Source organism: Rhamphochromis sp. 'chilingali', assembly GCF_963969265.1.
Source record: "Rhamphochromis sp. 'chilingali' genome assembly, chromosome: 4".
Lineage (NCBI taxonomy): Eukaryota > Metazoa > Chordata > Actinopteri > Cichliformes > Cichlidae > Rhamphochromis > Rhamphochromis sp. 'chilingali'.
The window spans coordinates 25491112-25503026 of record NC_137948.1 but is presented as its reverse complement, the minus strand read 5'-3'; the positions used below and the strand labels follow the sequence as shown (position 1 = coordinate 25503026).

The 11915-nt window shown below is 40.4% G+C and overlaps 1 protein-coding gene across 2 annotated transcripts in view; it reads right to left on the bottom strand.

Annotated features, from left to right (window-relative positions):
• Window positions 1–932: 932 nt before the first annotated feature.
• Window positions 933–11915, bottom strand: part of sh3gl2a (SH3 domain containing GRB2 like 2a, endophilin A1) — a 37042-nt gene continuing 26059 nt past the window's right edge. The window contains exons 2-10 of one of the 2 annotated variants that reach the window (XM_080880297.1): window positions 9954–10022; window positions 9429–9501; window positions 8983–9126; window positions 8497–8630; window positions 8242–8400; window positions 7830–7933; window positions 7591–7706; window positions 5946–5960; window positions 3654–5013 (exon numbers count right to left, since the gene is read on the bottom strand). In XM_080880297.1, coding sequence (XP_080736423.1) covers window positions 4988–5013; window positions 5946–5960; window positions 7591–7706; window positions 7830–7933; window positions 8242–8400; window positions 8497–8630; window positions 8983–9126; window positions 9429–9501; window positions 9954–10022 — 840 coding nt within the window. In that variant the 3' untranslated portion in view covers window positions 3654–4987. Of the gene's footprint in view, window positions 3601–3653; window positions 5014–5945; window positions 5961–7590; window positions 7707–7829; window positions 7934–8241; window positions 8401–8496; window positions 8631–8982; window positions 9127–9428; window positions 9502–9953; window positions 10023–11915 lie in introns of those variants that run through there. The other variant, XM_080880296.1, reaches the window with a different exon arrangement.

The following is an 11915-nucleotide window of genomic DNA, read 5'->3' as shown; positions in this document are numbered from 1 at the left end:
AGTTGTAGTTCTAGTGTGTGCTCCAGTAATGCTTACATTACTGTGTATGTAAGCATTTGAAATGGTAAATGGACTAAGTGCTATTTCTAACCACTTAATATACTGCTGGCTTTTTAATGTGTAATATTGTATAATTTACACTCCAGTTATGTGTTTTTAATAGGTAAAAAACTGAAATAAATTAAATAAATTTATTTATATCCACTTAAATTACAGGAGAAAAGCATTATTACGAGAGTGCGATGTTGAAGTATTTAGTTAAGTTGAAAGCTTGAACAAATTTACTTACTTTCCAGTACTGCTGATAGCGGCTGCTCTACAACATAATTCCTTGTTTGTATGGGTTAAAAAAGTTTGCTTTGTATATCCCAGCTTACACATGCTTGCAGTGTGTTTAATATCTTTTGGAGCCTTTAAGATGCTTGAAGCTGCAGTCATGCTTTTGATGACCTTACACCAACAGGGTTATTTAAATATTTCAGCCGTCTTGAAAACACAAAAGAAGATTCTCATACCTGACCCATTTCACCCCCCGCTTCTCACAGCGCATCATGAAAGAATCCAGCAGGAAAATGAATAATGCATCAACCTTCTTGTATTTGCAGAGCTAAGTCGCCACCCCGCTTCCTTGTGTACTGACAATAACAGAGAGGTGTAGCGAGGTAAAATAGCTCGTGTTACATGAGCCCACACTGAGCTTAGGTTTAGTGTAGATGTGGACAAAAAGATTGTTTTGTGAAGGGAAAATCATCAGGCCAATAACCATTTCTTGGCATTTATTTGAATAAATTACACTGATTTGAACTGAATTACACATTTTTTTTCTTTACATCAAGCGTACAGTTTTAGAATCCAGTGCAGGAAAAAAACAAAACAAGAACAGAAGAAGAAAAAAAAAAACAGACCCCCCCCCCCCCCCCCCCCCCAAAAAAAACCCCAAAACAACAAAAAACAAAAAAACAATCCAAAGACAATCATGTGCAGCACATAATCCCTCCTGTCACATTGCTTCTGGGTTAGATACTATATATACATCTATAGAGTATGTGTATACTTCTGTCACAATTACAAAAATAAGATACGTTACTGTAGATGCGCGACTACACACACACACACACGCACACACGAGGTGAAAACAAAACACAAAAAGCTGTACAGTCCTCATTGAGGGCAAAGATACACACGATTGTTAAAAAAGTGAACGACAAAAAGAAGGAAGAATTTGTTACGTCTTAAAAAAAAAAAAGAATAAATACCTCTTTAAAACTGTATCGCTAGACTCCAGCCAACAAAATATACCATCTGTTAACATTGTGCTTCCCTTTGGAAGAAAAGAATACACTAAATATGGGTTATCGGCTGATTTTGCATCATTTATTGTAATTTTCCACACAAAGAAAAAAATAGTAAATGTTTATGTTTTACATTTATCCTGTGTCTCATAAAGATGTCTTACGCTGTTTCTTACTCTTAGTCCCCCCCGCCCCCAGTGCATGTTTCTCATACAAGCATAGATTAACTGAAATAAATAAATATAATTCAAGCAAACATTTTGTATGAGAAACGTGTGAAAGGTCCACTGTCATAAGCATAGTATGTCTTATAAGACGAATACGTTAAACATTCTTATAGGTTTTCTTTTAGATCTGCTGAACATAGTGAATTGGTCCATGTTTGTTTTAACGTTGAACACTGTCAGAGACAGTAGATGTTAAAACCTCAGCATCAGAGGTTCTCTGCAGCCCCATCCCTGTGCATTACTTGAAGAGTATGCAAACCCAAATAAACCGCCCGCCCCCAAAATACACGCGCAACATTTCTACAAGATGGGTGAAAATAAATAAATAATTGAATAAAAACAGTCAGTGCTGCTGCACAGGCTGTTCTGCAGAAAAGAAAACCTCAGTGATAAAACGTGCACTACAGCTCCCGACTGGGTCGATATGAGTTCTTGGTTATCGGTAGATCACCAAAAGATGGGGAAACGATCTCACATAATACTGCATACGAGCATATCGCAGGTTGGAAAAAATTGGACATCTACAACAACATCTAGTTTTTCTAAGCTCGGGCATGACGTGGAAAAGGGGGGAGAGGGGTATGGTTTATACGGTTGTATAACCGTGAAGAAAAAGCTATTTGTGTTTGCATAATTTTAACCGATATATAAAATTTCCACCAAGACAAAAAAAGAGAGGAACAAGCTATCATTGGACTCTTTCCTTAAAACACTCCTGCCTAGTATCATCAGTGGCTTACAGAAGCTAAACTACAGAACACTACTTGGACTAGTAAGGGATGCAGGAAGAAGAGCTACGCCTCCTTCAGCTGCACAATTATATGGTTTCCTCAAGTGTTAAGATTTATACATCATTATATCACAACACATCAACCATGTTTCACACTGCTGATAAAATACATGTCGGTGGACTGAGACCTGCGCACCGGAGTTTTTCTTTACATCACTTCAAAACAATTTAAACTTCACTGTTTTTAGAAAATCATGTCATCACTTCACTAATCACTGGCTCGGGTATGTGTCACATACTTAATAAAGCGTCACCTCCTAATAGAATACCAAAGAACTCCAGGTTGCAAGCTTAAACCTGTTCCCATCAAACAGACTTTCTGATACCTTCCTGCTGGAGTTTCATTTTCATTCAGGTTTTACAAGTAACTTTGGTATAACATATGACCAATATGTTACAACACATGCACAAAAAAAACCCATTAAAATACTGTGTTACTTGATGAATCTCTTTAGTTTTGTCTAAACTCATTTAAACTGATTCTTTTTAGGACATGACAGGAACATAGTTTCACCCAGAACTGTCAAAAGAGGCAACGACTGTCGAAAAAAGGAAAATTGAAAACAAAAATATTCAGTTAGTTAAACATTTTTTTTAAAAAACATGAAACCAGTTGAAAACATGCTGGAACTACAGATTATTTTGTAGTGGTAGTTTGAGGAAAAAAAGAGTTTCTATCTACTGCAAAGGTTTTCACGAAACACAGAGATACAGAGTGTGATTTTGCAAGCCTGCGCTGAGAAGCTTGTGACGGACTGACAGCCAACCTAAAGCGAGACAAAAGCTGGGATGGAAACGGATAAAATGACTACGGAAGCCTGAAGGTGACTCGTGGGATAAGGGGGAAACAAGACTATAAATGCTGTTTTCTTTTTTTCCCCTCCCCTCGCTTTCTTTAAGAGTGCTTCCTTTAAGTTATCATCACTCTCGCTCACATCTTCATTGGTTATTGTTTCGTTGCCGTTTTGACTCCTTTAAAGCGGAGTGCAGGTGGATAAGTAGGAATGTTTAGGAAAAGGTTACTGGGAATACTTGGAGGAGGAACTGGAGGCCAGGATTTATCGTGTCGCAGCTTCGGACACTGCCGAGACATCCTAGTGGGGCAGCGGCACCAGGATATCCACGTAGTTGATGGGAAAGAAGCCCGAGTTGCCCTGCAGCATCCCCTCGTACCAGTTGTCATCAATCTTATTGGTAAGGGTGATGATATCGCCCTCCTTGAAGCCTAGCTCACCTTCGTTCTCAGGGTCAAAATCGTACAGCGCACGACAGCAGGGCTGGTCCATGGGGGCTGGAGAAGAGGAAGAGAGCGGTTCGGAGAGATAAACAAATAAAAGTAGAGTTAGGAGAGGCAGGCGAAGGAGATGAGACTCCACACATTGATTACAAGCAGAATAACCACAAGAAAAGCTTGTGAAAGGCTCACCTGGAGACCTGGCTAAAAGAGGGAAAGAGAGCAGGAGACAAAGCAAAAGAGACACAAAGCATCAGTAGCCGCGAATATAATTAGCGTTTCAAAGAGCAGTTTAATATTTTAGGAAATGTCCTTATGGCGTAGCGTTCAGAGTTGTTGTGTTATAGCCTGTGTGGCATTTCTTAACATCTGTTTTTGACCGTGTAACTGGCTCATCGTTTCCCTGTGCAGGTGCAACATACAAGTGAGTGTTATACAGCCTTGAGCCTCCAACCTCAGGGGGACAGTAATGAGCTCACTAAAATCTGACAACAGCACATTAAAAGAAGAGTTGGCCCACAGAGGGTTGGAAGAACGAAGCCAGGAAGTCCTTTTTATCTGCATTCTATTGCAAGGCCACCAGATGGCGATAGCTGTGGTTGCGAAAAGCCCTATTGAGGTTTATGGGAAAACAGGTTTCTGGCTTGACCTCTGTAAACACTTTCCTGATATATTTACACTCACCCCCCCCACCCCCTCTAAACGCCTTTGAAGCTTATGTCTTCTGTGTTGTGAGATGTGATGATTCATGTGTTATGTGCTGTTCTCAAACTGATCTCCCTGTTGGAGCTCAGTCTGGGGGGAGTTCTTTTTTTCTCCTCGTCTTTCCCATGTTGTGCATTTTCCATTGTTGTTCGGTTCCGGGTCGCTGGTCGTGCGCCTGACCGACCAGCTACCTAGCCTGACCTGTCTCCCCAATGTGATGTTTGTGTATTGTATGTATGGTCGGCAAGGTCAGTCTCTAGATTGCCCCTTGGGGATAAATAAAGTCTTCTGAATCTGAATACATCATTTGTTGAAGGTGTTATTATTTAATCTGTTTTATCTGGCTCTGAGCAGTTTACAAGGACCTCCAAAAAGTTAATATTAACTCTCGTAAAAGAATATTAGTGAGGTTTACAGGTGCCAGCAGGTGAAATTTGTTAAGATGAGCTGCTACCCAGGTCTGTCAGTTGGTTGGCTATAGCTTTATATTTAGTGTCCAGACAGGGATGTTCTTATGTAAGGCTAAGCAAATACTCAATCAAGAACATTTCCAAAAATGTCAGATTACTCTTTAAAGAAAAAAAGAGCTCAAAAAAAGAGAACAAACGGGGGTTAGCACTGCAATCAAACAAACAAAAACAAAAAAATTAATGAAAAAACAAGAATACACTTATTCAAAAGTCCATTTATGGAAGGATAAAAATAAGAGTGATAGCGAGATGTGGCATCTCTTCCCAAGTCACTCTTGCTCACCTGGAGATCTTGCTGCAAAGGAGAAAGAAAAAGAAGAAGGGTGTGCGATGAGAATTTTATCACTCAAATCTTCAGATGGAGAAATGATGAACTGATGGAATTACAGTGATCACAGCGATGACGAGTCAGTAGACAAGAGAGCAGGAAGAAAAACAACAATTTGAAAAGAGGTGGAAAGGCCATAGACTGTAGACAAAAGATGGACATAACCCCTTACAACATCAACCTCTGTGCAACATCTGTGTTTTGAAAAACATAACAAGCAAGAGAACCAGGACGTGATCCCAGTATACCCTGCTAGTGACTTTAAACTAAAGGCTTTGACTATAAAGCCATTAGAAAAATGGTTGAAGTGAGAAATACATTTTACAAAACTGGGCTCCTTTTAGCAAACTGAAGAGTTGCCCCCTGCTGGCCATTAGAGGGAAAAAACATGCAAGTATGAAACCCTAAAACTGTGTCCATCTTTTATCTACAGGCTATGAGAGAAGCAGACAGACAAAGAAAGAGTGGGGGAAATAAAATAAGTCAGAAAATTCACAAAAGAACGAAACAGACACAGCAAATGCTCGTCTGTCGATGCGGTTCTTTAAGTCATTGTTGAGAAATCTTTGTTAGGCAAGTGGACGGCACGTGATTTTCTGCTGTTTGTTTCATCCACTTAAAACTGACAAGTTTCTCTCACACAAAAAAATATTAATTAAAAACAAAAGATGTATAACAAAGCAAAAAAAGAAGAAGAGATACTGTGGTATCTCTCCTGGATTCACTGTTGTCTCACCTGGAGACCTTGCTGCAGAGACGGAAAAGGGAAACAACATAAGGAAGGAGTGCAGGAAATAAGAAGTAGTAGTTCTGAGTTTCCAGTGTAAATGAAGACGGGTGATGATGAACTGATGATCACACAAAGGTAGAAAAAAAAGCACAAGTTTAACCTGGCTCACCTGGAGACCTCGAACCTACAAGAATTAAAAAAAAAAAAATCATAATGGGAAAGAGAAGAGTGCAGAGTTGGATTCATTGGTTCTCATTTGTTGATGAATATTCTGATCAGTTCATGTTAAAAACTGTAAATAAACAGTAGGGGAAAAGATAAAATTAGGAAACCAAAAGATGCACTGTAAATTCTCAAATATATTTCACTTCCTTTATTGGCTGCTGCCATTTAAAAGCAAAAAAAAATATCATATTGTTCTTCTGCTGTTTGAACTGCTGGTTTAAATAGTTACAAAATATGGAACTGTTTGTGTATTGTGCATATTTTCTTTTATCTTGATAGCAGATCTACTCCATTTTTCATGCGTTCTTTGATGTTGTTACTGTGCCTCTTTGCTGTTAAAAGCAGAATCCTGCGTATATTATATTTCATAGTAAATAGCTTAAATGGGAGCAATGAAGATGTATTCTTTTCCGGGAGCCTTTTATTGTGAAATATATCGAGCAGAGCGTTACTGCAAGCAGGTCATAAAGTCAAGCTCTGCCCACAATCCAAGAACAGTTCCTGTCTGACTTATCAATTTCATAATTCTTGACACTGATGTCTGGTTTGATCTGTACCCTGGGGATGAAGGCCTGCTGTTGCTCTCCCTCCTTTGAATTTCCATGTATGCGCACGAAAGGGCAGAGACATTTGCTCTCCACACACCCCAGGCTTTTTTACACACATGCATGTGAAAGGGCAGGTGGGTGCCAATATAGAGCGATGCTGCCAAGTACATTTAAGGGTCTACAATCAGACCTGACTGCAGCAAAAAGAACGTTTGCACAGGACTCTGTGCAGAGATACAGTGCAGACATACTGCTTCCATAGGAATTAGGAGGATAAGTAGCAGTCAGACGCTAATCAAATGTACTTCCTTAACCGATCGTCACCAAGTGGGACCACCACCACTATAAAAGCAGAAGTTCTGGCAGTTTGCTGATCTGGAGCATTTGGGTGTTTGTTAACACAATGCCACAATCTTTCCAGGAGTGGACATCCCAGAGAATTCATGCCGATGCTCAGAGAAACTGCAAAAACCCCAAGAGCTACATCTCAGACTCTGCAGGCCCCAAAACTGAACAACTGAAGACTGGACTAAAGTCTGGCTTGCTTGTAAGGGTTTCCAGAAGAAAGGAAAAAAAATAGCGGCATAGTGTTGCAATGGCCCAGTCCAGACCTGAACCTGACTGAAATGCTGTTGTGGGACTTTCAGAGAGCTGTGAATAAAGGTGGGTTGATGATGTATATAGTTTTTTGCTTATGATGCTGCAGTCCTGTGAAACTCTGTTTTCCACATGATTGTAAGTGGCCTAAAATTTGAACAAAGTCAAATATTCATCAGCGAAAGGTATGAGTAAGGTTTTATCAGTTAATCTGTTACATCTGTGTTAGTGTTGTTTTTTATTTGAGAATTTATAGTGAAAATGAAAAACGGAGAAAGGTTAAATGAAGGGAAAAAAATAAGTTTTGAAAGTAGCCCAGAAACTATCCTTGAAAACAAAATTAGACTCACGAGATTCTCAAAATTGAGATGAAAGTATACATATAGTACAAGGACTAGTTTCTGGGCATCTTCCTGAACAGTAAGTTTGTATTCTAGTTCTCACCTGGAGAGCGAGCACTGTGGACACCTCCATTTTGGCTCAAATTGATGGAGAAGTCCATAGATGTGCGCGGTTTTGGGACAAACTCTTTCCTTGGTTTGGTGGAAGTATCCTTTATCCTAGAAAAAGCCAAATAATCCCTCAGAGATTCTGTTTCTCTGGCTTTGCTGCATCACTAAATAACACTTCAAACATGTAAATCATGAGAAGACCCAGCGGGAAAGTGAAATGTCAGTACTGACCGTTCATCGATCTTACTGGTCAGCTGTGTGAGGATCTCGGCAGCTCGGGTGTGATACTCCACCTGAGCGTGAACCAATGCAGCCAGCTGGCTCACCTGTTCAATCTGTTGATGCACAGAGAAGAAGCACAAGATCTGCTACACATCCATACAACAGGCTGATGTGTTTCTACTTTAAACCTTTATCACCAAAGTTTCATACAAATCCAATGAACTTATTTTGTATTTTTGACTGTAAAACTCATCTTTCAGGAATCTTTTTATATTTTTTCTTTAGGCCAAAACGATTGAGGACTTAATGTGAAGCCCACCAGGTAAAATCTAAAATCTAACCGGGATTCACTCTCAGACATGTTCAGAGGTTCACATATGTCATGTGTGCTGATGAATTTGGGGAAGTGCATAGTGCTTACATCACTCTCCAACAGGTGGAACATGCTCTGCTCAGCGACCTCCTTGGAATCATCGAATTTCTCAAGCGCTTGTTTGAGTTCGTCATCCGTCAATTTGCCCTGACGTTTCTTTTTATAATCAAAGTCTAGACGTCGACCTTCCAGTTTCTTCAGGTGGTGCTGAAACGAGAAAAACCAGACAGGTGATATGAATTCCCGACCCAGAGATGATTTTCATTAGTCCCCCACCCCCACCATGCCGCAGTGTCAGAGTACCTGGATCTCCCTGAGATCTTTGTCGTGAAGGTTCTGCAGAGGATCCACAAAGTTCTGCTTCACCTCCATGTCCAGAGCATCCTTAACCTCTCCAAGCTCACGCATGGCTTCTCCAACATCAATCAGCGCAAGACCTACAAAAACAACACACATTTTGTATTTAGTCGCCACATAACATGTGAACACGTGTTTTGATTTCAGTGTATGATGCAGAAAAATGTGGGGATTTTAAGTGTAACTCTCTCGTTAGAGCCTACAGCAGATTTTCAAAACAGGTGCTTCTCTTTGAAAAACATCTTAATGTTCAGTCATGAAAAAGGCACTCTGCTGTGGATCTTGGCTGGAAAACAGACTCATACATTTTTCATGATATTTCTTTCCTGCGTACTTGAAGGAATAAAATCGTTCTGCTTTGTTCTTGCAGAGTCTGTAAGAAAAGTGTTTGTCAGACTTTCTGTGACCAGCTTTTAATGTGCTGCAGCTCACCAAAGTTTGACTCCTCTCCGAGCTCCCTGCCAAACTTCTGCATGGCCTCCCCCAGGATGACCTCAGTCTGGGTATAGCCCGGCCCCTTCTCTTGGCCTCGGATGCGTGACATGGAGTTCATCATGCTCATCTTTGCTCTTGTGGCTAAAGAGACAGAAAACTAATGAAATCCAATGCTTCTGGGATTCACGTTTGAAGGAATTAAATCTGCAGTCATGATCCACAAGCCTAAAATGTAATTAAAATGGCTAAAATTAGTTTATTGTTTACAGGAAGTTTAATTTGCAGATTAATGTTGCAAAATACAAGAAGAAATTAAGGCTAATAAGCATTTTGGATTAACCATTAGTGAATGAAATAACACTGGAAAAGTGGTAACACAGGTAAAGGTCAGCCAGCAACACCAAAAACCAATCCTGAAGTTTGTGGGATAACCATCATGTTACCTGGGTTAGGCTGCAGATACTCAGTGGTCTTTGTGATGATGTCCATCACCGCTCGAGCTGTGGTGTCCACCCTCTGCACACCACAACGTGGAAGGAGATACACAAGGCAAAGAAAGAAATTACAGGTAAGAAATGACAAGCTGCAACAACATTATTACACGAGGATATCAGATAGCTCACATCGCAAACAAGTACTAACACACATCCATGCTCTGCTCATAGGTGTAACATGGAGCTGTAAAGTGGGTGCAACATCCCAAAGGTATTAGACCTTTTCAAGCACACTTCTCTTGCAGCTTTTTAGTTTAAATTCAGCGTTGGTGCAAATATGTGTGAAACATGTCTCCACAACTTTAGAGTTTTTACAGTAACGTCAGCGTACGAAAACGAAATCAGTGGATTCTTGACCAACGTTCTCTTTAAATGGTCCATGTTAGTCCAACAAAGTTTTGATAATAAGTGCAATAATTTCTGGAAATTATTGAACAACAAGGTGATAATGTGAATGTGTGAGTGCAGTCGTGCCTTTTCCATTTCAGTGAAGTCATCATCAAGCTTTGTTCCTTCTGCTCCCCCGACCTTCTCGCTCACTCTCTGCAAAACAAACAAACCAAAAAAAAAAAAAAAAAAAGAATTATCAGGCCGGCAAATCATGAAAAGGTGAAATGCTGCAAGTGCAAGAGGTCGAAGAAATTTCTGTGATTCTCAGTGATGACGTTAAATAACTGAATCTGAACAATATGAAAAAAGCCCTGAGCAAAGTACAGGCACAGATAATAAAAGGTTTCTCATAAGTGCAAGCTTAAAATGAAGATTCATCATTTTATTTTGTTTTTATTTTGACTCTGATTAATAATTGAGATTGCACTCTTATTGCTAATATGAGACAATGACAAAAGAGGAAAATTTGTCCGCAGTGGGTGACACGGTCGTCCCTTTTTCATCTTGTTCTGCATCTGTTTCAGTAGATGACTTCGTTCTGCCACTCTCAGCAGCTGGAGCATCCTGTCTGTGGATATAAGCTCTTCAAACATTTTGATTTCTTTGCTAGCCCATGCTAAACAGATCCAGCCCTCTGACCCTCCTCAGGTGGAAATGACACGAAATCTAAACACAAGTTGTCACCCTGAAGACATAAAACAGGGTGTCAACGATGAGTGCAATATCAGTCTCAGTGATCATCAGTGAAATGAATCTGGTATTCCAGAGACTGCTGCCAAACAGCAATATAACTTGCAGCAAGATACAATGCATTTATTCCTGATATTTCAAGACGCAAAGTGTTCTTCATGAAAAAAAAGAAGAAGCAAATTAGCTAAATTTGAGGGAAAACATCTTTTGGGTTATATCGGAGTCCCCCAGGTAAACTCATACCCGTGGATAGTTTAGAGCATGTAAAAGCCTTCAAGTCTGATTAGAATAAAAAGGCTTCTGGTTAGCTCCTGCTTTTAAAGTTCAGGTTTAGTGTTGACGAAATTCACCATCATGTCTCATTATGTCTGCTGATAGAGATAAAATAAGTACGGGTGCCCAACAAGCTGCAAGCGTTTGCATTTATAGCCTCAGACATGGCACGAGGTATAAATACAGAAATAACTCCCGTGCCCTCGCTCTAACATTTCCAGCTCTGCCACCATCGGGACCGATCTGTGATGCGTCCGGGCGCCTTGAGGGGGCAGCAGTCTGACACAACGAGGCCAGACACAGCCCTCAGAGGATGGACTGAGGGAGGAAAAATGCTTTCAGGGAATGTCATGATGCGTGACTGAAGAAATCATGAAAGCTAAGGTCAGTCGATGAAATCTTTCCTTGAGCGGGAATAACGCTGTACCCCACCACGCTTGCGTATCCTGTGCTGATCACATCTTTAGTGATGTGGACTGCGAGGAGCTGAATTATCTCTTATTATGCGAGCAAAAGTGAGACGTGTTTTTCCCTGCTGGTGGTGGGGAGTGATGCAGAGGGATGATCTGTGACAGACAGAGCCGGCAGGTTTATAAGGCTAAGCCTGTGGCAGCAGTTTATGCAGTGTAAGACTTTCTGAAGATTGGTGCTTTATGAGTCATCGTAGCAAAGTCTTTTATGATCTCACTAGTGAAAGAGCTCAATATTCTGACAGCTACATACACACACAGACACATATGAAATCCAGCAGCCAGATACATTTCCTGTCATTAATTTTCCTTCAGCATGAAATTCTCCTTCAGCTGGTGACAGGTACCTGCCCATGCCTGGCTTATCAGGTGTGTGTAACTTCCTGTTCTTAATCACGCAACAAATTCTTTCTCCTGCCAGACCTCAGGATCAAAGACTGAAAGGGATCAGGAACAAAACAATCCAATAAAATGGATGAGTGTGTTTTTCAAATGTGGGGAAAAAAAGAAGCTGGAGTAATTTATATGTGGTTCGTGCATTCGCTCATGAGTCACAGCTGTAGTGGCACTGCTGCCGATCAAACAGGCCGGCTAATTACATCCTGAACTACTT